Source organism: Chanos chanos, chromosome 10, assembly GCF_902362185.1.
Source record: "Chanos chanos chromosome 10, fChaCha1.1, whole genome shotgun sequence".
Lineage (NCBI taxonomy): Eukaryota > Metazoa > Chordata > Actinopteri > Gonorynchiformes > Chanidae > Chanos > Chanos chanos.
Window position 1 is genome coordinate 29991791 of NC_044504.1, and position 23860 is coordinate 30015650.

The 23860-nt window shown below is 40.0% G+C and overlaps 2 protein-coding genes across 2 annotated transcripts; both read left to right on the forward strand.

Moving 5' to 3' along the window:
• The first annotated feature begins 376 nt into the window (after positions 1 to 376).
• On the forward strand, positions 377 to 5730 carry mpc2b (mitochondrial pyruvate carrier 2b). Its single transcript, XM_030786068.1, has 5 exons — positions 377 to 698; positions 3974 to 4014; positions 4214 to 4298; positions 4638 to 4749; positions 5081 to 5730. The coding sequence occupies exons 1-5, from the start codon at positions 599 to 601 to the stop codon at positions 5124 to 5126; spliced, it is 384 nt and encodes a 127-aa protein (XP_030641928.1). The 5' UTR covers positions 377 to 598; the 3' UTR covers positions 5127 to 5730.
• Positions 5731 to 16613: 10883 nt separating this feature from the next.
• On the forward strand, positions 16614 to 21738 carry nxpe3 (neurexophilin and PC-esterase domain family, member 3). The gene is made up of 6 exons (XM_030786388.1): positions 16614 to 16803; positions 17807 to 17986; positions 18648 to 19417; positions 20339 to 20403; positions 20518 to 20724; positions 20925 to 21738. The coding sequence occupies exons 2-6, from the start codon at positions 17894 to 17896 to the stop codon at positions 21473 to 21475; spliced, it is 1686 nt and encodes a 561-aa protein (XP_030642248.1). The 5' UTR covers positions 16614 to 16803; positions 17807 to 17893; the 3' UTR covers positions 21476 to 21738.
• The last annotated feature ends 2122 nt before the right edge of the window (positions 21739 to 23860 follow it).

Consider the following 23860-nt stretch of genomic DNA (forward strand, 5'->3'; position numbering starts at 1 on the left):
AAAGAGAATTTGGACATTTTAATTTTAGAGGTTTGATGTAAGTTGAAGACAGAGTTCCTGGACTGTAACTTTGGATGGTGCAGCGTTCTTCTTGTTATAGCTTCATTGATCAGAACTTGAGAGCCATGAACTGATGTTTTTACTTTATTTGACCATCATGAGGTTTCCGGTGCAGCTTGCAGCGTTTCACCAGCAGTAACAAAACATTTTGACGTTTGTCCCGCCTAAGAAAACTCTAAGAATATTTCACCCAATCAAATTAAACAGACTGATCAAATTAACCAATAACGCACACGGCTAGATGGGCGGTGCCATGACGACAATAACGTTGCGACGAATTTAGAATTGATTGTTCCATAGGTTGTGCTGTCGCGTACAATGTACTTGACAACAATCTTGAATGAGAAGGTCGAGAGTAGGACAAGGCTGTGGATATTATTAAGAAACATTTTATGATCGTTCAGAGGTCTCTGTCTTTTAGACTGTGGGCACTCACATCCGAGAACCCACCTGGTGTAGCCCTCGGAACCTTTTTATCGTCTTAGATTTTTGGATAAGCGTTTTAGCTTAGCAAGATAGCTAGGCCTGTACCTGAGTTATGGCATTGGTGGGACTGAGAGCTTCTTACCACAGGATCCTCGATAGGATCGAACATATGCTTCCAGCGAAGCTGAGACCTGTCTACAACCATCCTGCAGGTAACTTATTACCTGTTATATTAGCGTGACAGTTAACTTGACCCTGACGCTTGTGTAGCCGCGGCCTCATTGCTGGAGCTACCAAGCTCTTTACGGGCCTGGTTGGATAAAACGTTAGTAATGTTTTTCGTATCTAAGCAAAATCTTTAGGAAATGGTTAAAGTTACGACAAATGCATTTGCCTTTCGTTCGTGCAGTTTATTTCTATAGCTTTCCCTCTAACATTTAACATTTATTTACATTTAGTCTCGCAAATAATCGGATCCCTGTTGTAAGGTAGTGTAGTATTGTTTATATTTATTGAATATTAGAAATTCTGACTGAGCAAAAATGTGAAACCGATGTTTTCTGGGCAATGGAATATCTGTACACTTTTCTCAAGGATGTGGAAACTTGACTGTCCCTGTTCATCGCTCTTAGAATAAGCTAGGTGTCCTTTCAGGAAATTGCTTCATGATGAACTTGTCACACCCGTTCGGAGATTACCAGTTATCCTAGCCTCCAGTACTTGAGGTTCTAGTCCACATCTAAACAGTAGATAAAAGTATCAGTGTTGTCTTGGCAGTCTGTCTTGCACATTCTTAATATGTCCTAACATGACCTCATTTCAAAATCGCGGGTGAATGTGCCTGCAGCTTTGTCTGTATTGTGTATGCACATCAATATATTCCTGGAAAATCAGCAAACTCAGTGAGGATCAACCAATAACAAGCTGCCCTACCGATATGTTTTAGGAGCGGTGTAATAGAGCAACTCTCCTGCTTTTGTCTTGTCCACAGCTCGACCCCTCTTGACCTTCCTCTCTCCTGTCTCATTGGTAGCAGGGCAGGGAATGTATTTATGCACAACTAATTACTATGCTGGTATTTTGTTCCTGGAGCACACTGAGCATTCATCTTATTGTCTGTACACACTTTAGTGATTAACTAGTTTTATCTAATTATTTGTTGACGACCTGTGACAAATGCAAGCTCATGCTATTGTGAGCAAAGTGAAATTGTGAAGTTGTAGTTATGTCCGTATGAATTCAGCAATAGCAGTTTTAACTTGTGACATTTCACTGTGATATGTTTCTTCAAGTCCAATTCAAAATAGAGTAAGAGACCTCACGTATGACACGGAGACTCCCAAATATTTAGTGAAACCCTACAACACAATTATACACTGATACCTGTGTCATTTTTTCTATTTTTTACTGTCAAACCGCAGGTATTTTGACAACATAAATATGATCGCCACTCCCACAGTGCATCTCAAATTGTCTATGCTTCCTATGAAAGCTCGGTGTGCGTTTATATTTTTGCTGCCCCCCCTCCACACACACACACACACAAACACACACAATTACAATTGATGTGAAAGCATCAGTCATTTTTGTTAGTCTCGTTTAGGTGACGTGGCGTAGCGCAGCCTAAACATATAACGAACAGCTGTTACAGCTGATTACTGTCGTTATTATGGTTACATGCCTTTTATTGCACCATGAGCAATTAATTCAGAACGATTAATCTTTGAATCATTAATCTTTCAATCAGATCTACGTTTGAAGTGTCCCAATGTACAATACTAATGGACACCTGCCAACCAATCAGAAACGAGTATTTTCCGTATCCATAGCAAAAAGCCCAGGTAAACGTGCCTGAGGCTTTAGCTAGGCTGTGTTTGCACATCAGTATTGCCTTGGAATATAAATAAACAAACTCATTGAGGAGCAAGGTATGATGAAGCAAGGTATGATGAAGCAAGGTATGAAGAAACAAGGTCTCGGGTTCGATTCCTGGCCGGGCGGCCAGGGTCCTTTCTGTGTGGAGTTTGCATGTTCTGCCCGTGTCTGCGTGGGTTTCCTCCGGGAGCTCTGGTTTCCTCCCACAGTCCAAAGACATGCAGGTTAGGTGAATTGGAAAATTGCCCCTAGGTATGATTGTGTGTGTGAGTGTGTTTGTCTGTGTGTCTGCCCTGCGATGGAATGGCGACCTGTCCAGGGTGTTGCCCCACCTTTCGCCCTATGACTGCTGGGATAGGCTCCAGCACCCCCTGCGACCCTAATTAGGATAAGCGGCTTAGATAGTGAGTGAGTGAGTGTATTGGCTGATCCTGTTTTGGGCACTTAGAAGCTTTGAAGTTTTAGTTACATTTGTATGAATTGAGCAATAGCAGTTTTAATTTGTGACATTAATTTGTGACATTTCATTGTGATTGAATATATTGTGTGAATACTGTCAAGTCAGTATAGACTCAGAGACCTCATGTATAACACACAGGCTCCCAAATACTTAATGAAACTGTAACACACAACTATACATTAGTACCAGTGTCATTTTTCCATATTTTACTGTCAAGACAAGCCTGACAGCATAATTATAATCGTCACCCCCACAGTGCAGCTCAAATTGTCTGTGGTTCTCATGAACGCTCTGTGTGTGAACTGCATTTAGACTTTTGCAGTCTCAATAATAGAATTCTGTCAGTCAGATTCTAAAGCGTTTTATAGCCTGGATTAATTTGGATAGGCGAAACGTGTGTAAATGAGTTTTTGGCTAATATTTGAGGTGGTACCACTTTCAGTACATTTTTGGTTCAAAGGACAAAAATGGAGGATAAAGTATTGTTCCTTTAGAGGTACCAATTTCTTTAAGTACAAACTTGACAAATGACCACATCAGTTTTTCTAGAAGAAAAGGTTGGCCACTCACGCTGGCAGCAACCAGATCTAATTTTTTCAAAACCATTATCTTCTTGACCACCTTTTCTCTCTTTGTGACTTTAAAACAGACCAATCAAAATGGTACAGTGTCAGTAGTTGATAAAAAAAATAAAAGTCTCATGAGTGAAGATAAAGGGAGAGGAGTTTGTACAGATACAATTTCACCATTTCAGTTCATTTCAGAAACCCACTGATCGTTTTTAACCTTATAATGATGACTTTGGCCCACTCACTATTAAAGTGGAACCTAATTGCCCATTTAGAAATTGGGTTGTTAGCTCAGAATAGATTTTAGGGGGGGGGGGGGGGGGGATTAACAATCAGTTTTGCTAGCATGCTTTTTTCGCTGGCAGAAATGGGCTTGCGTGCAAGGCTTACCATTATTTTTTTTTTTTTTTTTTTTTTATGTGGTTAATAAAAACAGATGGCAGGTAGCAACAAGCTGTCTGTGTAAAGAAGACATGAGGAAACTGCTGTGACTCCTAACCTTGTATAACCTGTAATAATTTGGTTTTATATTCTGGTTTCAACATCCACGTAACAGAGTCTTATCAATCTGTTTCCCTTTCAGGTCCAAAGACTGTTTTCTTTTGGGCTCCAATGTTTAAATGGGTAAGAGCCAATCTGAGAATAACAGTATGTATCTTACTGTTTTAGCAATGCACAGTACGCGTTGTTTTTCCCCAGTTCATTTCTATCATCTGTGTCGGCTTTCAAAATTTTAGGGGATGATATCAGTGGTGTAAGGTATTGTAGAGTTAAAGTGTAACGTATAAAGTCTTCTCTTGACCTCTGCTGTGTCTCTCCACAGGGCCTGGTTATGGCAGGCCTGGCTGACATGACTCGTCCAGCTGAGAAACTGAGCACCTCCCAGTCTGCAGTGCTTACAGCCACAGGTTGTCATTTTCCCGAATTTGACACTGCTTATTACCCATCATTATACAACTTGCTTTCAGAGGAACCTTACTGCTTATTAGAAGCTGACAGATAATTGGTTGCATGGTAGTTTTAAAAAGCTGCTCTGTCCCGTTCTGTAAGTGCCAACATTTTCATTGCCACGTACAACTGTGTACTGATTGGCTGGCGCATAGAAAAAATAAATTGAGGAAAAGGAGCTCAACTTATCATTCTGTGCAGTGTATGTTTTAATCTACAGTTAATCAGTAATTACTTTCTTAATCAAAAGCTTAAACCATCATAATTCCCAAGGGTCTGTTATTCTCTGGCTTTCTCAGGTCTGATATGGTCCAGGTACTCCCTGGTTATCATACCTAAGAACTGGAATCTGTTTGCGGTGAACTTCTTTGTTGGTGCTGCTGGTGGTTCTCAACTGTACAGAATATGGAGGTGAGTTCTCTCAAACAGACCACAACTAACAAAATGACTGTCTTTATACTACTACTTTGTCCTAAGAGACCCTTAAGTGATGTGTGCACCATGTCTCTTTTTCAGCACAAAAAAACAATAAAAACATTGCAAAAAATAATATCATATGAAATTCATCAGTTTAGAACAAGGTAAAGGTTTATTATAAGACCATATGTTAGAAAGGTGACCTTTTCTTTTACACTTATTCTGTAACTTCTTGGCTGATTTTTAGCAGTTCCATGCTATTTATCTCCACTTTATAAGCATTAATTTTTGGCTGAGACATTATGTACATCACCCCTCACTTCAGGTACAACCAGGAGCTGAAACAACAGGAGAAAGCTGCACAAGCTTGATGTTCACACCTCAAGAATCTGAAACCACAGACCGTTCTCCCTCCAAAATCAGGACCTAGCTGCCCGTCATGCCAACCCTCCATCATTTACTGTTTTTCACTGTCAGAGATCATGTTACTGTTCTTTGTTTTTGTCCACTCCCATTGTTCATGCCAACATTTTAAACCACAGCCAGCGTTGATTCAAGAGAAGTTGTTATTACGCACAATAAGTAAAATTTTGAATTCTAGTATAGTTGAGGTATTCTTAAGTTAATTTAGTCATTTTCAATATGTTACTGGTGTGTTTTGACAAAGACATCATATTTTTAATTAAGCTGCTAAACTAATCATGCCACCATGCCATTTACCATCAAATGTCATGAAGTAGTTTCTGGGCTCAGCTTATTTAAAAAATGTCTCCAGACAAACTTGAAAATGTTGAATAGCTTTTAGGATATTTTTAGACTCCACAAGAATTCTGAGTTCTGTGAAAGAGGTCATATCATGATAACCCATGACATCTTTGCCAAAACTGTAATTCTTTTGGCACACCCATGTTCTTTGAAATGAGTAATTATCTAAAGTTGTACAATTTCAATCCCTAATAAAAAAGTAAACCAATACCTGTTGTCAGGCATGTATTTGGAGCTGAACTGTGAGACAAAATTAGTTGACTCTATTCAATGACCACGTTTATACGGAAGGAAACTCTCTCTCTCTCTCTTCTCTCTACAAATGTCCTGTAATGTTTTTCTTTAGCACTCATGGACGGTGGCTTACGTGCGTCAGGATTTCCCTTCTCTCTTCTCAATGGAAATAACAGACAGTGGCGATGTATGACTTGTGTCAGTGGGCTACAGCGCACACCTCAGTTGTATTTCTTTGTGTACAAAGTGTCATTCAATAGTGGTGGGCAGTTCGATTCATTTTAGCGAACCGATTCTTTCGAACAGTTCGAGAAACTGGGGCGGGGTTTTCGGGTTTTCGAGTTTTGATTCTTTTGCACCTCCGGTACGTTTCCTCTACAGTGTAGAGTCTACACAGTCACATGACTGCCGCTGTTCCGCCAGGTTTTTTTTTTTTAATTTTGGAGAGTTGGAAATCACCGCTTGCATCATTGGATGGAGTACCCGACCAAGTGAGCTCTGGTTTTAAACTGCAAATTTTTGCCAGAGTAGTACATCATCCAAGTAACTCCCGTATACTGCAACATTTTTTATTTCTCATGTACTGCAAACTAATTATTACTTTAACATCAAGATCAGTATACGAGTAGTATGTATGTAATTTCGGACACAGCCACAAGTTATTCCTGCTCGATTTGTACCACGCATGTGCGAAGATTTGCAAATTCCGGTTTGTTAAAAAAAATCCCTGTCAGTCATAGGATTTTGGAAATCGACAAAATAACGCCTGCGGTAGTTAAATAACTGCTTGACACGCATTCAGTTCAATAAAATGCATGTGTGTATCATCTCTGTATAGACTTTAGACACATTATATCTCTAAAATATATCTGTTGCTTTCTCCGCTAACAAAGCAAGTCACTTAGCTAATGCGTCACCAATTTCACAAGGTGAGCAGAAGTTAACCATAGCTAGCTTTACCGTTCGGGGATCACAAGTATTGTCACAACAACGACGCATTAACTTAGGTAAACACATCGGTTAGGCACTTACACGAGGTCTGCAGTGGCGCAAAAGCGAGCCTGTGTTTATAGTGTTTTTTGCTCCTAACTGAGCGAAGTGACCCAGGAGTATCGACGTGGCAACCATAATAAGAGCTGGTCGAATTCTCTATATGCTAAGGAAAGGTGCTTCAATGCTGCCTTTCATATATCCTTTAACATAGGGTACACTGGACTAGAACCCATCTACGTAGAGCCGGTCCACTTTCTATTATTGCCGTTTGTTGCGTTTTCTGTTCTGTTTCCCATCTCAATAAAACATCACGCAGAAAATATAAAGTCTACTTTATTCTCTCTCTCAGTCACTTACAAACAGTACAGAGCAATTATCAGTGGTCACTCCACTTTTATAGTCAACGTCACAAAAGGACGTATTGTACCTAATACATGCGAATAACAAAAACGTGGTCGTAAACTATATAACATTGTGTACATATAGTGCAAAGGAATTATGTCTTACATTTTAACAAACAAAACAACAAATGCTGCGGCTGATAAGAACATATAATGTAACACCGTTGTACCAAAATTGGCTGCAATTCACGTAGAGGGCGGTCGCCCTCAATGAATGGAAGGAATTGGAGGAAGTGGCTAAAATAATTATTTACACCTGCATTTGGACAAAAAGCACACATTTTATTTTAGTCTTTGCAAATATAGCATGAATTATAAAGTGGAATTTAAAAAATACTAATGTCCTCTCATTCTTGCAGGGAAGGCGATTTTGCCCATAAAACGCTTGCATTCTACTAATGAAGGCTGATTGGTCGGTTAAGGATTTACGACTGACTTCCAATGTAATAGTATGCTTACTCGGCATGGTGGCGTTAATGACTGCTCCACGCAGTCATTCAGATGGTTCAGTGCTGTGGTTGGAGTGCCGTGTTCTTTGCAAGTCTACACAATACATGAATTGGGAAATGAAATCAAAATAAAGCTGAGTTTAACGTATATTTTGTTGTTGTTATTCTGCGTCCCACATGCGGCCGTAAATGCCATAAAGCCTTAATGCTGTAAAGCGGCTTGTGCATAATGCCACAAATACTTACAGAAAGGTATTTTACTACAATTGAAAACCGTGAGAAATCTAAAAATGTAATTATATATATTGTTTCAAGCCTTCATATCGAAAACATAATGAAAATTGCCAGAAAAAATGTACCCAATGAAAGTTACAGTTATGGGAAAGGGCGTAGGTTTGGTCTAAACGTTAGTAAGGACACAACCCCCACCCCAACCTCCGGCTGTACAGATTACTGTACTATGCAAAATGTCTAATGCAAAACCAGTGAACAGGGAGGGTGTGTGACCATTGCGAAAAACAAAATAAACAAACAAAAAAACAAAGGACTGTTCAATGCTGACAACCGAATGGTTCATTAACGTGGATGATTTGTATTTACACTATACGAGTATTAGGGCCACATTGAGGGAAAAATCTGAGATTTCCATGGAAAAGGACTTTCGGTTGGCCTCAAAGAGGTTCTGGCAAACTGTCAGGTGACGCAGGAAGGGCAGGCAGGGCCTCGTCCAGGCTGTTCTCAGCAGGGATGGGGAGGTCCTGACCTCAACTGAGGATGTGGTCGGACGGTGGAAGGAACACTTTGAGGCTCCTAAACCCGACTGACACGCCCTCCATAGAGGAGGCAGGGCCAGAAGATTCAGGAGGGTCGTCACCCATCTCTCTGGCAGAGGTCACTGAGGCAGTTAGAAAACTCCGCAGTGGCAAGGTGCCAGGAGTGAATGAGATCTGCCCTGAAATGCTGAAGGCTTTGGATGTTGTTGGGCTGTCGTGGCTGACACGCCTCTTCAATGTTGCGTGGGAGTCAGGGACAGTGCCTGTGGAGTGGCAGACGGGGGTGGTGGTCCCCATTTTTAAAAAAGGGGACCGGAGAGTGTGCTCCAATTATCAGGGTATCACACTACTCAGCCTCCCTGGGAAAGCCTACTCCAGGGTACTGGAAAGGAGACTGCGGCCGATTGTCGAACCTCGGATCCAGGAGGAACAATGTGGATTCCGTCCTGGCCGTGGAACAGCGGACCAGCTGTTCACCCTTGCACGGATACTGGAGGGATCATGGGAATTTGCCAATCCAGTCTACATGTGTTTTGTGGACCTGGAGAAGGCTTACGATCGTGTTCCCCGGGGTGTTCCCCTCCAGGCCATGGTCCTATGCCGGAAAAAGGTAGCTTGCCCCCTCCGAGTTGGGACTGAGTTTCTGCCTCAAGTGGAGGAGTTCAAGTATCTCGGGGTCTTGTTCACGAGTGAGGATAAAATGGAGCGGGAGATCGACAGGCGGATCGGGGCGGCAGCGGCAGTCATGCGGTCATTGTAACGGACCGTCGTGGTGAAGAAGGAGCTGAGTCAGAAGGCAAGGCTCTCAATTTACCAGTCGATCTTTGTTCCAACCCTCACCTATGGTCACAAGCTCTGGGTAGTGACCGAAAGAATGAGATCGCGGATACAAGCGGCGGAAATTAGCTTCCTCTGCAGGGTGGCTGGGCGCACCCTTAGGGATAGGGTGAGGAGCTCGGACACCCGGGAGGAGCTTGGAGTAGAGCTGCTGCTCCTCTGCATTGAAAGGAGCCAGTTGAGGTGGTTCGGGCACCTAGTCAGGATGCCTCCTGGGCGCCTCCCTATGGAGGTGTTCTGGGCGCGACCAACTGGGAGGAGACCCCGGGGAAGACCCAGGACACGTTGGGAGAAATATATATCTCGGCTGGCCTGGGAACGCCTTGGGATCCCCCAGGAGGAGCTGGTGGATGTAGCCGGGGAAACAGATGTCTGGGCTACCCTCTTCAGCCTGCTGCCACCGCGACCCGGTCCCAGATAAGCGGGAGAAAATGATGATGATGATGATGATGAGCTCCATAGGCCCCCATTCATTCTGAATTCTCTCAAGAGCGCCCCCTATGAAACATGAAGTTGTGAGAGTGGAACTTCTCTCCTGTTCAGAAATTCTTTTACTGGCCCATCCTTTACGCAAGGAAAGGAGATACTGCTCTCCCACAACTCCTCACGGAAGTTGAGGACGACTGACAAGGGATATGAGATGTTTTTAGTCATATAATGTTTTTAATTCAACATGTTTAAAAAAACTTAAGAATGGTGATTTGTAGTCCTAACATGTTATGCTTATCTTGCATAACTTTAACATCTATTTCCGTACAATGATATTAATTGGGATTCATGTTGATAAATATGAGTGTACGGGAGGGTGAGCGTGAGCAACCATTCTTGATGTGACAACCTTTTCGTTTCACTTTTGGGTCATTCCATACCAAATTACCTAGGTCCTCCAGTTCATGTCATGGATTTTCTTGAAAGAATTCATGTGAAAACTTCTATTAAATTCATGGGACCTTGCATAATCCTATAGCGCTGCTCCAAATACATTTTTAGTTATGATTTTTGAAGTTTGGCCTTTTGGGCTAAATTTCTTCATTTTTTGTAAGCCTCACCAATGCTTGCTTTTCACTGGATTGGGTTGGAATTTCTACTGAACGTAAAAGAAACCCTAAAGATAATTTGTAACATGTATTCATGCAAATAGTTCTTGCTGTATGTCAGTAATCAAATGAAAAAATACATTATCCGAACAAAGAATCTTTAATTTTCAAAAATTAATATCTCCACTAGTTTCCACTTTCTTGCAACCAAATCTTGATTCTGTGTAGTATTAATATAGTTCTATCACATCTAGAAGTTATTGGGTCTGCATAAAAAATGGAGTGCTACAGATCTTCAGAGCTGAAAGCTCCACTTTTTAAGGTATTTTGACTATATTTTCCTAAGAAGGATTATTTTGATTTTCTTTAAAAAATGTATGGGAAAGTGTTAATATTCATTTCATATTTATAAAAAATCTACATATGTTATATTCCTCCTTCATCATTTAAAAATTTTTTGAAAATAATTTTTTTGTACTTTTCACTGGCTGTAATTTTACATTCAGTGGTTTTATTTCATAGGTACATATTTGTACTGGTCTTCAGTTGTCTTCGAGTAGACTCGTCTACTGCATTGAACCGTCGAAATCGAGCCTTCGAACTAGAGCTGTCCGAGTTCGAACTCGAGCTTTCGAACTCGTGTTTTTGAGTTGAGACACTACAGCGGTTTAACTAAATTCAGATACGTTTGTTTGTAATACAAGTATCAAACATAATTACACACTTTAAACACTTAATCAATAATTAAACACTTGTCAATTTAGTAAGATAATTACTCTATTTTCTTAAGAAGTGGACGTTACGTGCTGTTGTGCTGGTGAACCGGTACAAATGACTCAGTAAAAAGAGTCGTTCAAAAAGAACGACTTCTTCGCGAGCTGCACACCACTATCTGCTCACGAGTCATGCGTGGGACTAACACTACTATGGCAGACCTGCGACGAAAGTACAATTTTCAACTATGTTTTACGGTTTAGCATCGGGTCTAGATACATGCATACTGGCCATCTGGCTCCATAACAGACAGTTAATCAGATAAGAGAGATCGGTTCCCAATTTAGCCAAACATTAGGTTTACATCTGTGCCAGTGATACACGTCACGCCTACACAGTGCAGTTTCTTAAGTTACAGCATACGAGTGTTTAGCTAACTAGTAAAGCTGTCAGTGTTCAGTAAGTTAACATTTAGCAAACAACCATTATTATCAATCTGTTAACGTTACTCAAAAGATTACCACAATTTGCAGACAGCCTATTTGCTATGGTAAAGGTGTAAGAAATTATAGCTACTTACTGCAGAGTAGAGCTAGCCATGATCTAAATAGTAATTTAGGCTGGCAGTTGATTTTAAAGTACAGTAACAAACAAAAATGCACTTACTATATGTTAAATAGGGGTTGTTGTTGATGAGAAATTATATGTTTTTGAATAAAAACAACCTTGCAATAATTGCAGGGAACATTGTTTTGTAATATTGTTGGGCACCACAATTATTTTTCTTTTTCAGGTCCATTTCTGCTTGATAATATTTTGTGTAAGCATATCCTGTGTTTTCAGTCAGACAGAAAAAAACCCCATATTTTTTAACTTGGGTGGATCAGAGAAGTCTGTACACGTTGGTCATACGTGGTATGTCATATTTCAGTGTTTTTTTTTCTTTTTTTTTGTAAATTTACGTCCATAAATAAACTTTGCAAATTATGTCACACACAAATGCTATGTTATCTCCTTGGTGCTTGAGCTTTATTTTCTGAAAATATTTTGGATGTTCAACACTTGTAGACTCAGATTACATATTCATGAAAACAGAGTGACCCAAGTGTGTGTTATAATGATAATGGGAAGATGGACATTTCCTAATGTGTAAAAACTGGCTCCACAGATGGTAACTGGATTCACACATGAGGAATACTGTTGTAGGGTTACATGTTGTACAGGCCAGTAGCATTATGCTGCTGGCATGTTGATGTTATCAATCTGTGGTAGCCTACAGCAGATAAAGTTAAAACATTATGGTAAAAGCCAGAGAAGACAGACAAATTGGGAACCCTGTGATAGCCTATCCGCAGCTATGAAACATCTTAATAATGTTAAAAACGGTGCTAACAAGTAAAATATAATTTTAAGTAGGTACTGTAAATCACTGCTTTAGACGTTAAGAGAGTAACGCAAAATTTAATTTTTAGGTTTTGTCTGTTCAGTTACGTCAGATATGATCACACCTTACATCAGGGTGCATCAATGTCGCAAACATGACAACCATTGAAAAATTCCGTCCCTACCCTTAAATGTCGGATAGTGTCGGGTTAGAGTCTGCACATGCGACCAAAAATCTGTCAAGTGCGACTAAACATTTTAATTGGTCGCACCGGTACGCCTGACATTTAGCAGGTCTGTCTCTGTGTGCGTATGTGTGGAGCGTTTATTTATTTATTTATTCATCTATTTTCACCCGCCTGCACCCTGCGAAGACCCGCCCCTACTCTGCCTCTGCCTTTGCTGAATGTGAACACGTATCACACCAAAATATGCAAATGACACATTTATATTCGGAACTGCAGCTGGAGTTGGAGCCGCTTCTGTCGCTGTTCGCCATGTTTTTTTTTTTACATTTGTGGCAGTTGCATATCATCGTGTTGGGATGCAGTACCCGACGAAGTGACCGGAAACAGCCAGTATCTCCAAGAAACACGTCCTGCAGTGGCGTAGCCAGAAATGTATTTTCGTACGGGCCTCGGCAAAGGTGAGCGAGCACGGCTTTCACTCACGGTCCATCACTACCCTACACATTCATCATAACCTGCTGAACTGAATGACAGGTCAGACACCCCGCCAGGCTAGTAATAACCAAGCTAGTCCAGTCCTCCGTTCTTTGTTTGCACTGAAACGGAATATATAGTAAATCACAAATACTGGCTCATTTTATTCGTCAACCACACTATACCAGAGGCAGCATAAAACGCATTGTCACAACACTAGCCGGATTTCCTGCCAACTATTTATTGCAAATGAACGCTTAAACTTCGCATCAGATCTCTGAAGTCGCATAAGAAATGTATTCGCTGGAAAGAAGTGATTAGCAGGGTAAACTGATATTGTTTGAATGGAAACAGGTTTAGACGTACGTATTAAAGTAGCCCGAGGCAAGTTTTAAACTGACAGCTGTTCAAAATTCCTCCCGCGAAGGGAGATTGTACATTTCCGGTCTGCATAACACAACTGATGTGCGCACAGACATTTCCTTAGCTGAATTTTCATGAATAGGCAACCCTTAAAACATGCGAATGTGTTGGGTGGAACACCAACTCTTGTTGAAGGTTAATGCTGCATTCACGTGCTACTCGGATGGCCCCATCTTTCGAGTTTTGATGTCGTTCTGCCGACTTCGGTATGTTCATGTGGTTTTAAATCGGAATGTGGAAACAATGTGGACGCTACAAAGATGTTGTAATTTAAAGCTCAGAGCGTTTAAACAACACTTTTACAGAGTTGCTGCTGTACCAGTACATTCCCTGAAACCACTAAAACATTCCTTTGCTTGACGTGTTATCAGGGTTACTGCCAATAAATAACTTTTCTAACTAATCTGGGTCACTCTACATGGACAGCAACTAACCGTTACAACCTCATACCATATTACAAATTAAATGTTAGCAAAAATTGATATGCAATACGTGAATTTGCCCCTTAATCAAAATAAGTTTCTTGCGATCAACCAAACATATATTTCCGTCGTGTTTCTGCATGTCAATAACTTGGCAAGTGGAGTGCAAAAATTTTGAGAAGGTTCTATCTGCAGACTGCAGCACACGCCCACTTCGGTACATGACACCAGACCTGGATTAATATTAATAAACGAAGCGCTATCTGATTGACAACGTTCCGGTATGAATATTAATGAGTCTTCCTCTGCCATTCTATATTTTGAAAATTTGCCTCCGGTAATGCCAGATCCGTACTGCTCATGCGTAAACATTTACGGCACAAAAACCGCACAGTGTTTTCATTGAGACAGGGAGTGTTAGCTTATACTTCTAATAATGTTCTTAAAGTACTGTACTGTGTTGTTCTGCAAAGATTCAATGAGGCCTAAGCACGACATTCACTACTGGTGTAAGCTGTTTATGCACTTTGCTATAAAACAAACTGTTTATCAGGAAGAAGGCACAGTTCACTTCAGGATTGAAAACCACCAAGTCATTTTAATATGCCCATGTATTAGTCTCAGCCTTTCCTGGCAACTTCTGACTTCTTTTGAAACTTTTACAGTTTAATTTACAGTTAATAATTATCGTTACTAAATTCAGTATTTTTACTGAGCCACCATATTTCCATAATTTTATACTTTACTAGATAGGGTACCACAGATCAGGAGGTCGCCTCAAATCGGGCATCTTTTCTCATAATTACAAGATCTTTCCTCGTAATTAAAAGATCTTTTCTCATAATTACGAGATAAGTTGTCTAATTTTTTTTTTCTTTTGTGAACGCAGTGGTCTTCCATAGTCTGCTGTAGTGTGCAGTTGTCCATTAATATTTTCACTCAAGAAAAAAGTACCCAGTAATGAGCCCATTTAAATTTCAGTAATTGTAATTGCATTATTTAATTTGAAAAGGTTACTAGTTACATTACTCATCACCTCCAAAAGTAGTGTATTTACAGTAATCCATTACTTTGTAATATGTTACTCCCAACACTGCTCCCCAGTTGCTGGGGGATTTTGGTTGGCTGAGATATACATCGTTTTCACAGCTGTAGCCCTGAATCACTGGAGTATTTGCACACGCCCTAATACCTTCAACAGAAAGATATACAACCTGTTCTAAACCAGATTTTGCTATTCAAGAATTCATAGGACAGGATTTATTTATAGCACTTGAAAATAATTACTTACCAGAATTACTTACCAGAATTACCCCAGATGCTTAACTTAATATTCAGCTCTAGAGTAGAAAGACATTCTTCTGCCGTAGTTGTCTTGTGTTTACTATGTTTCAAAGAATCCATTTTTATGTGCTACTCTTTTTATCTGTTATTTCCATTCTTTTATTGTTGTTTCTCAGTATATCATTAACATTTTTTAAAATCTTCTCTCTCGTTTCATATGTTTCTCTCGTTTCATATCGGCCCTACAAAAAACTCTAAGAGTTTTTGACCTCAGTAAATGTCTAATTTGAGTTGCCCCTCAATGGCTGGTCACCTGAAATTGTAACCAGTAATTTCTCAATTATTGCTACCGCTCCAAAATCACCTACACAGAGAAATGCTGAGGCAAGTAACAAGTTGTGTTTGGATCCAACTTATTAATGGATCCCAATACTACAAAATTCTCCAGACCAATGAAATCTTCAGAAACACTGCAACAATACATAAATTACTTTGGTCTCGGTGACATCTGGTGACTACATAACCCCACCAGCAGAGAATATACTTATTACTCTCCACACCACAATTCACTTTCCCGGATCGATTACTTCTTAATAAGCAATTCTATTATATCTTACACAGAAAATGCAAAGATTCACCCAATTATCATTTCTTACCATGCGCCAGTTAGCTTCAGTCTCATAAACAAAATCTCCTTAAAACCACAGACTAGATGGCGCTTTAACACATCATTACTGCAAGACTCAGAATTCAACACATGCCTGATACAAAAGTGGACATCCTTTATTGAACTGAATGACTCCCCATTAACCTCATCTACATTATTATGGGAAACAGCTAAGGCCGTTTTCATACTCCGCTCACAGAAAAAAGAAAGAACAAGAGTTGGAAAAAAAGCTTGAGCAGAGAATTGGTGAGCTTACTCTGCTAGTAGCCGAAAATCCATCAGATGACCTTCGTAAAGAACTCATTGAAACAAAATACAAACTTGATACCATCATAAATAAGAAAACCCAATTCCTAATACAGAGACTCAGGCATAACCATTTTGAACAAAATGACAAATCTGGACAGGATCTGGCAAATCAGCTAAAAAGACAACAAGAAAAAACAATCATACCAGTCATTAAAAACTCTGAAGGGAAAACCGTGTCCACTCCAAATGATATCTCAGCAACTTTTCAGTCCTTTTATAATAACCTTTACCAATCCAACTGTACCTGTGATCCCTCTGCAATTCAAACTTTTCTTGACAATATGAAACTCCCCAGGCTAAATAAAAATCAGGTAACAAAACTATATTTATGTTTGTAGAAATAAGGGCCCGCTACAGAAAACATGTTACGTCACGGATTTAAACGAAACGTCTTTAGTATTTTTGGCCTCGTGGGCTTCCCATAGAAAGAGTCGATAACGGCCTTTTTCATGTACTATTTACTGCCAAAAAGAATAAGAGAAGAAAGACGGTGTATGTCTCAGGTTTGCATGTGTATGCGTGAGTCATATAAGCCTACTGTTATCTTCAGTAAGGTATGTTAGCGGGTCATTGGTAATACTGCGTGCAGCTGATGTTTGTTCAGTATTGGAACGTGACGCTAGTTGATACGGGTGTTCAGATGTGTGACATATCCTCACAATAGTGGATTTTCAAAGAATTCGCAGCCTCTTCGGGTAAGTATTTGCCCTTGGACAGTTCTTTTCTCTTTACCGCGAGATTAATCTGTGTTTTAGCCCCAATTGTAGCCATCAGCAGTGACTCGTTTTAGGGGTCGGTCAACGAGGGTGATGCAAAATCGTATTAATAAAACATCGTGTGCTACTGCTTATCGTTTGAATCAAAAAGGGTGGATGTATAGCGATGGAGGGTATCATCATCATCTTAGATAGCAAACGTTGTTTAGCCTACTAGTTGTGTTTAGGTAAGTTACATCCGTGTTTTTGATCATTTTAGCGGTGCAGCATTCGAAAGCAGCAGTCCATTTCCTGCTACGTGATTCATCTCTCATATGAACTGCAGTGAAGTTGAGTTTTAATCCGCATGCTGCTGCTTAAAATTATGGTTCTTAAATAGTACGCACATGTAGCAGAACGACGCTTATCCTTCCAAATCAGGCTTATATTCTACGTGAAATGTATATGTTTTCCAGTTAGAATGAATTATCACGATTTAATAGAAAATCTACGACACACCAGCTTTTGATACGTATTATTTCGTTTCCGTTCACTCTCCCTTACACACTCATTATCTAAGCTGCTTACTCTAATTAGCGTGACGGGGCCGTTTCCATTCAGCTATTGTTAATTGTCATAAGTGTTTATGTATTTAATATCACCTATAGACACCCGAACGTGGTACTCAGATTTACTTTTCTATTTTGTTTTATATTTTATTTTATGGCCTTTTCTATATTATATGCCATGCCATGTGTAAAGCTAATGTGTGCAAGAAGATTCTGTGATTTTAATAATTTAAAAATAGTAATAATAATCTTTTACAAGAGGATAATTTGCATATTGGTGTGTTCTCGACGTCACGGTTTAAGTGTAGACAAACTGTCGGAGAGCAATCCACAGACCTCGTACATTTGACGTGTTAACTTTATCTTGCTCCAGCAGACACGCACGCACACTCGTTTCTGTCGTTGTTTTTATCCTGCTTTATATCACTTTGCAGTAATTTCGACACATTGAAAAGTGACTGAAAATGGCTAGGCATCTCAAAATGTGATGCCGGGCAGGGGAATGGCAGAGAAACACCACAATGGGTGGAAGCCTCTTGAAACTAGCCCCTGTCTTCGTACTCCTGGTGCTGTCCGGACTCGCATTCCTGTTTTGGAATATCACTGATTTGGAGGTGAGAACGAAGGCAGACACAGAATTTTTTTTTATTAATTAAATTGAACTGTTTAAGGAAATGAAATGTTTAGAATATTTTAAAATGAGTTTTAGACTGAGGGTGTTATAATAATGTTGTCTATATTGTCTGTATTTGTAGGTACTGGACGATATATTCACTGAATATATCGAGTTTCATTAGGTCTCTGAAAGTGGTCTCTGAAAGTGCTTGCAAATCATGCCACCAGCAGTTTTATGGAAAGTTTATACAAGTTTTTCTTTATTTTATTTTATTTTATTTTTCAGCTGTATTAACGGATCTTATATTCTACAAGTTTTTATTAGATATTTTTAACATGACAAACTTCAGGAGACAGAAAGTTCGTCAGCAATTGTGCAGTTTTTTTTTCTTTTAACCTTTCACCAAGTTATCTCACATTCAGTAACAGCTCCGGCTCCACCCTCATACCCCCGTCACATGCATGGTTGTCCTTCATGTGTCGTCATGTTTATATAACGCCACTTTTCCACATCTCTCATGTATATTGTCCCTCTGTCTTACAGTCTCAGATGGTACTACTTTGTCTTTCTTTTTCTAGACTGTGAAAATAAGTTGCTCAAAGAGAAGATGATATTTGAATGATTGAGACATGATGGTAACCCCCGTCTTCTCCCAACAGAAATGGAACTGTCAGACAGTGTCCACCTTCTACCAGATCCAGAGCAATATGCAGTCTGCTTTCAGGACTGCTGAACCTTCCCCCCCCCCAGATCTCAACCACACCTACTGCAACCATGTGGGCCAGGAACCCACACCCAAGGAGGCGTGGGAGGAGAGTCAGCTCCTTAAATCTGTTGCCTGGCCCCAGCCTCTTGTCCCAGGGCTACCCCTCCGCCAAAGCAGCGACCCTGCTCAGAGCTACTATGTCATTCAGGGTTCAGATGGGTGGCGGGTGGGTGGTCAGTTAGAGGTTGTGGTTCGTATGAACAACTATTTGGGCCAGCCCAAAAAGCATGGGGGGGACTTCCTCATAGGACGCCTACATACACCTGAGCTGAAGGCGGGTGTCGCTGGCACTGTACGCGACCATGGAGATGGCAACTACACTGTGCTGTTCCCACTGCTGTGGGAAGGAGTAGTGCAGGTGGGGGTAACGCTGGTGCACCCTAGCGAGGCGGTGGTAGTACTAAGGAGGCTAAGGGAAGAGCGACCCGACAGGGTTTACTTCAAGAGCCTCTTTCGCTCACAGTACATCTCACAGACCACCATATGCAACCTGTGCCTGCCGCCAACACAGGAGCCTATCTGCAATTATACAGATCCTCACACAGGGGAGCCCTGGTTCTGCTACAAGCCCAGGGTTCTAGACTGCGATGCACGGGTTACCCACTCCAAAGGGGGCTACAAGAATAAACTCCTCACCAAGGAGGAAGCACTGTTCTTCCAGAGGTGTGTACAGTTGGAAATCGGTGTTGGTAAAATCAGGGACAGAAGACAGAGAGAGTAGGATAGAGAGAGAACTCTAGAGATGTTTTCTAAAGAGTAACATATTTTATTGACTGTGATTCTATTACTTGTAGAAAGATTCCTCGTATAAAGGATTCAAGTGTACATGGTTGTTTAAATGAGCAGCAAAAGCAGCAAACTTGGTTTTGTAATCTCCTAATTAACTGGTTGCCTTGACAGTTTATTGCGAAATCATTATGATCCTTAGGAAAGAGCTTATGATGGCAAGTAATACGGTTCTTCAATTAAGAATGACATGGACGGAAAGTAGAATTTGCTGCACAGTGGCAAACATGCACATCTACCCAACTTTACTCCATTCACTGAGTCATCCTTGTATTGTATGCAGGTTCTTGCTGTTCTAGTTTAATGTGCACGAGTTGTACAAGCCTTGTATAACTAAACCAATAGCGACTTGATTATTTTCTTCCTATATTTACACTTCAAGCTAGCTAGTTGTTTTGAAGCTACTATCTGGCTGTAGCTGTGCTGGTAATTTGAGAATTACTGTGGAAAAAGAGACTGAAATGCTAAAATTGTTTAAACTGGGCTGTTTATGCATTTAATATATAGTCATCTCACAAATATGAGCAAAACAAAAGTATGATGTCATAAATGAAAGAAGTCTAACTTTTAATGTATTGAAAAGGTATACTTATGAAACATCGCTATTAGTACCTGCGACAGTGACAAAAAATGGTCGGACCAAATGTGTTTATTTGCTTTCTGTGGGACAAATGAAAGTGTAGGTGATGGAGTTAATAGCAGGTAGACTGAGGGGTTAAAATGAATGTATTCGGATGAATGTGACGGCTTCCTTCAAGTATATGATGATGCAGTTGTTCTCTTTCTGCTGTGTTTCAGTAATGTGAATATTAAAATTCCCATACATGCATCAGGAACGGACAATGTGACCGTACTACCAGCAGGTAAAAGTTGCTTCACCCAAGTTGTCTCACTGAGGTATAAAATGCAAATATGTGGGACTTGACTCCTTAAACAAATTCTTGTGGTCCTTGACCTCCTGCTTCAACCTTTTGCAGAGAGAGCCAAAGTGGCGAGGGGTAGTCTCAGTGTCACCCCTGCTGGCTATTATTATGAAGGTTCCTGGAGACCTTTGACTGGTGTAGTCATGCGCCGGTTTAATGATGTTGCAGCTATTACACAATGTCTGACGGGAAAGGTTGTGTACATTTTTGGAGACTCCACTGCAAGGCAGTGGTTTGAGTACCTCAATAAGTTTTTTCCTGGTAAGAGCAATCTTTTGACGTTATTACTGTCATAACATATAAAAATAAAACATAGTATCAGAATGGCGTTTGAAACTTGAAATGTTTCTCTATCATTCTCTGCTCATTCTCTACCTCTGTGTTTCTTTTTCTCTTTCCTCTTTACGTTTTTCCCTGGTGCACCCTCTCTCCATCTTTCTCTCTCTCTCTCACCACCACAGCAATCGACCTTCGCAGCCCAAAGGGTACCGGTCCATCCTTGGCGGTGGAAAGCAAGAATAACATAATGATCCAGTACCGATGTCACGGTCCACCGATCCGCTTCACTGGTGTATCCACCCAAACATTGACCTACGTTTTCAATGAGTTGGACAGGCTTCCAGGCGGCCCACACACAGTGGTGGCCTTGAGTATCTGGTCCCACTTTAGCACCTTCCCCATGGAAGTGTACATTCGGCGACTGCGGCACATTCGCAAGGCCGTCATCCGACTTCTGAACCGTGCGCCGTCCACTCTCATATTCATACGCACGGCAAACCTCCAGAGGCTGGACCCAGAATCCAGCCTGTACAACAGTGACTGGTTCTCCATACAGCTCGACACTGTGCTGCGTGCCATGTTCAAAGGACTGAACGTACATGTGGTGGATGCTTGGGAAATGACTTTGGCTCATGAACACCCCCACATTCTTCACCCACCCCCAGAAATCATCCAAAACATGATGGACTTAATGTTGTCACACATATGCCCAGTGAAAAAGAAGGGGGGTTAGCGGAGAGAAATACAGAAGAACAAAGTGAGGGGGTATTAAGGACTAAGGTGTTTTTTTTTTGTTTTTGTTTTTTTTTTTGGTATTAATGCTTTTTCCAGAACTTTTCTAGCACTATGGCCAGTTATGTCATAGAAAATCAGAGCTTGCCAAAAAAGCCATTTTACCTGCTCCCTAACCTGACCTTAATAAACGGTTTGAGAGCATGTAAAATGGTGTGACCGTTTTGCACTTTTCTTACCCACTACATGCGGGAACTAATTGCATTTTGGGGGGGCTCATGGGATTTCCTTTTTAAATTATATATCAATAAATATATAAATAAACTAAATGTTTTGCTTACAATCAGAAAATGTTTTCCAGGTGCAATTTACTGAATGTTACAGATATGCTAAATGAAGGAGATTTAAATAAAATGGTAAGGAAATTAAACAAACAAATCTGTTATTTTTTCAGCTTATCAGTGATTCATTTGCAGCGGTGTAATGTTGATTATGTGCTCTTAATGGTTTCGTGCCTCATTTAAAATGTTTGGCTTATTGAACCTATGAACCTGTTGATGGGAATTGGCGACTTAAACTTACATACAACATTATTTAAGATGGGAACATCTGTTAAACAATACCAAACTATATTTTTACAACTCAAATGATACTGTTATTTTTTCATCAGCACCTGCTGTGAAATGTGTTATGGTTTCCACTGTACTATGAAACATACCTGTAATTTTGAAAGACATTATTTTCAAATAGTAAAAAAAAATTCATACATTTGCTGTGCAGAATTTGACGCATGTATGCGTATCTTTTAATGTCCATAATTTGAAGTGTTGCAGTCTAGGGGAAACAGTGGGTCACAAACTGTTAATGACCATCATTAAAAACTGTCGAAGAAAAACTCTGACTTCCTGTCACAAAGGAGTAGCATATTTCTTTGGAAGTCTTGGTTGAAAAAAAATGAATTGCTTGTCATGTTTTAGTAAACTGTGTAGGGTTTTGTTTCTGACAAATATTTGTATTCTGGCTTGGTCCAGAAGTTGAGTACAGAATAATATTTTCAGTAAAGAGGGAAAAGCATCGTCGTCTCCAACAGAAATCTCAAGCCTATAATCACAAACCTATAATCCACTCCAGACTACATTTTCATACCGATTATGTAAATGATTCCCTGTCAGATTAGAAACTGAAGTGAAACGGATTCTTCCCTTGCCTAAACCCCGTTTGAATGCTGTGCTGAAATGGAGAATAAGATTGAATTGAGGGAGAGGAGACGGCAGATCTGAACAGATTTGAAATTCATGTAAAATTGCTGTAAAAGGAGACGTTACAATTAAGACATATATATGTATATACATACATCTCTCTCTCTCTCTATATATATATATGCAGACACACACACACATATATATCTATAAACCAACTGTGCAATATCTAGGCATCATGGAATGCTAAAGGGTTTTTTTTTAGCCAAGACAGACCGGCTCATTTAACTTGTATAACAGGATTCTTTGAACCTTGCCACTGCAGGTGTCTTCATCCAGGTTCAAAATGGATGATCTATGTATTTTAGGGGATGATTGGTTTACTTATTTACTAAGGCATTCTGAACATTTAATCAATATTAAAATAAAGATGGAGCTAAGCCAAGCTCATAGCATGTACATTTAGGCTTATGCAAACACTGATGCAAAGAAAAATGCAGAATATAACATTATGTTGCTGAATAGTAGATTGTGAATGTGCAGGAATCATTTTGACTTTGGCTGTGATTTTTTTTGGTGTGTGCTTTTTTTTTTTTTTTTAAATCCCCAAAGCACCGTCCCACATCAAGGAATATGATGCTTTGTCATTCAATTTAGCTTGACTTGACTTTCTGAGTATTCTTGTATTTTCAGGATGAAGGACAATAGATAAGGTAACCATGTGGACCTGTAGTTAATCCCAAAGCCAACAGACTGGCATTTTTGCTTATCTGGGGTATCCAAGTAATGGCTTTAAAAATTCATGTTCATATTTTTAATATTCACAAAAGGGGTTGAAGTTATATAAGCAGCAGTTAATAGTGGAAAATAATTTATGTTCAGTATTTGTCAGGGTGGATTTAGAGTAGTATGCATTGCAGTATAACAGAACATCCTGGATATGTATCTTAATGAAGCAATGATACTGGAACACATGGCGATTGGTGCTATCAGTTATATATGTTGGGGTTTGCTGTATGTTATACAGATTTTAATTGAAATATTTCTTCTGCTAGAATACATGTTAAAAAAATACATTTTTGAGGGAGATGGATGCAAGTAGCTGTATGACAACTACAGCCTCATTGATACTGTAGTATTTTTATGAAGAGAAATGCTCCTATGTGGATGCTGTGCAGCACCATCCT

Coding starts and splice junctions, on each gene's coding strand:
- mpc2b (XM_030786068.1), top strand. CDS start 599: ATGGCATTGGTGGGACTGAGAGCTTCTTACCACAGGATCCTCGATAGG. Junction 4,015..4,213: donor GGGCTCCAATGTTTAAATGG/GTAAGAGCCAAT, acceptor GTCTCTCCACAG/GGCCTGGTTATGGCAGGCCT. Junction 4,750..5,080: donor CAACTGTACAGAATATGGAG/GTGAGTTCTCTC, acceptor CCCTCACTTCAG/GTACAACCAGGAGCTGAAAC.
- nxpe3 (XM_030786388.1), top strand. CDS start 17,894: ATGGGTGGAAGCCTCTTGAAACTAGCCCCTGTCTTCGTACTCCTGGTG. Junction 19,418..20,338: donor GAAGCACTGTTCTTCCAGAG/GTGTGTACAGTT, acceptor GCTGTGTTTCAG/TAATGTGAATATTAAAATTC. Junction 20,725..20,924: donor CCTCAATAAGTTTTTTCCTG/GTAAGAGCAATC, acceptor TCACCACCACAG/CAATCGACCTTCGCAGCCCA.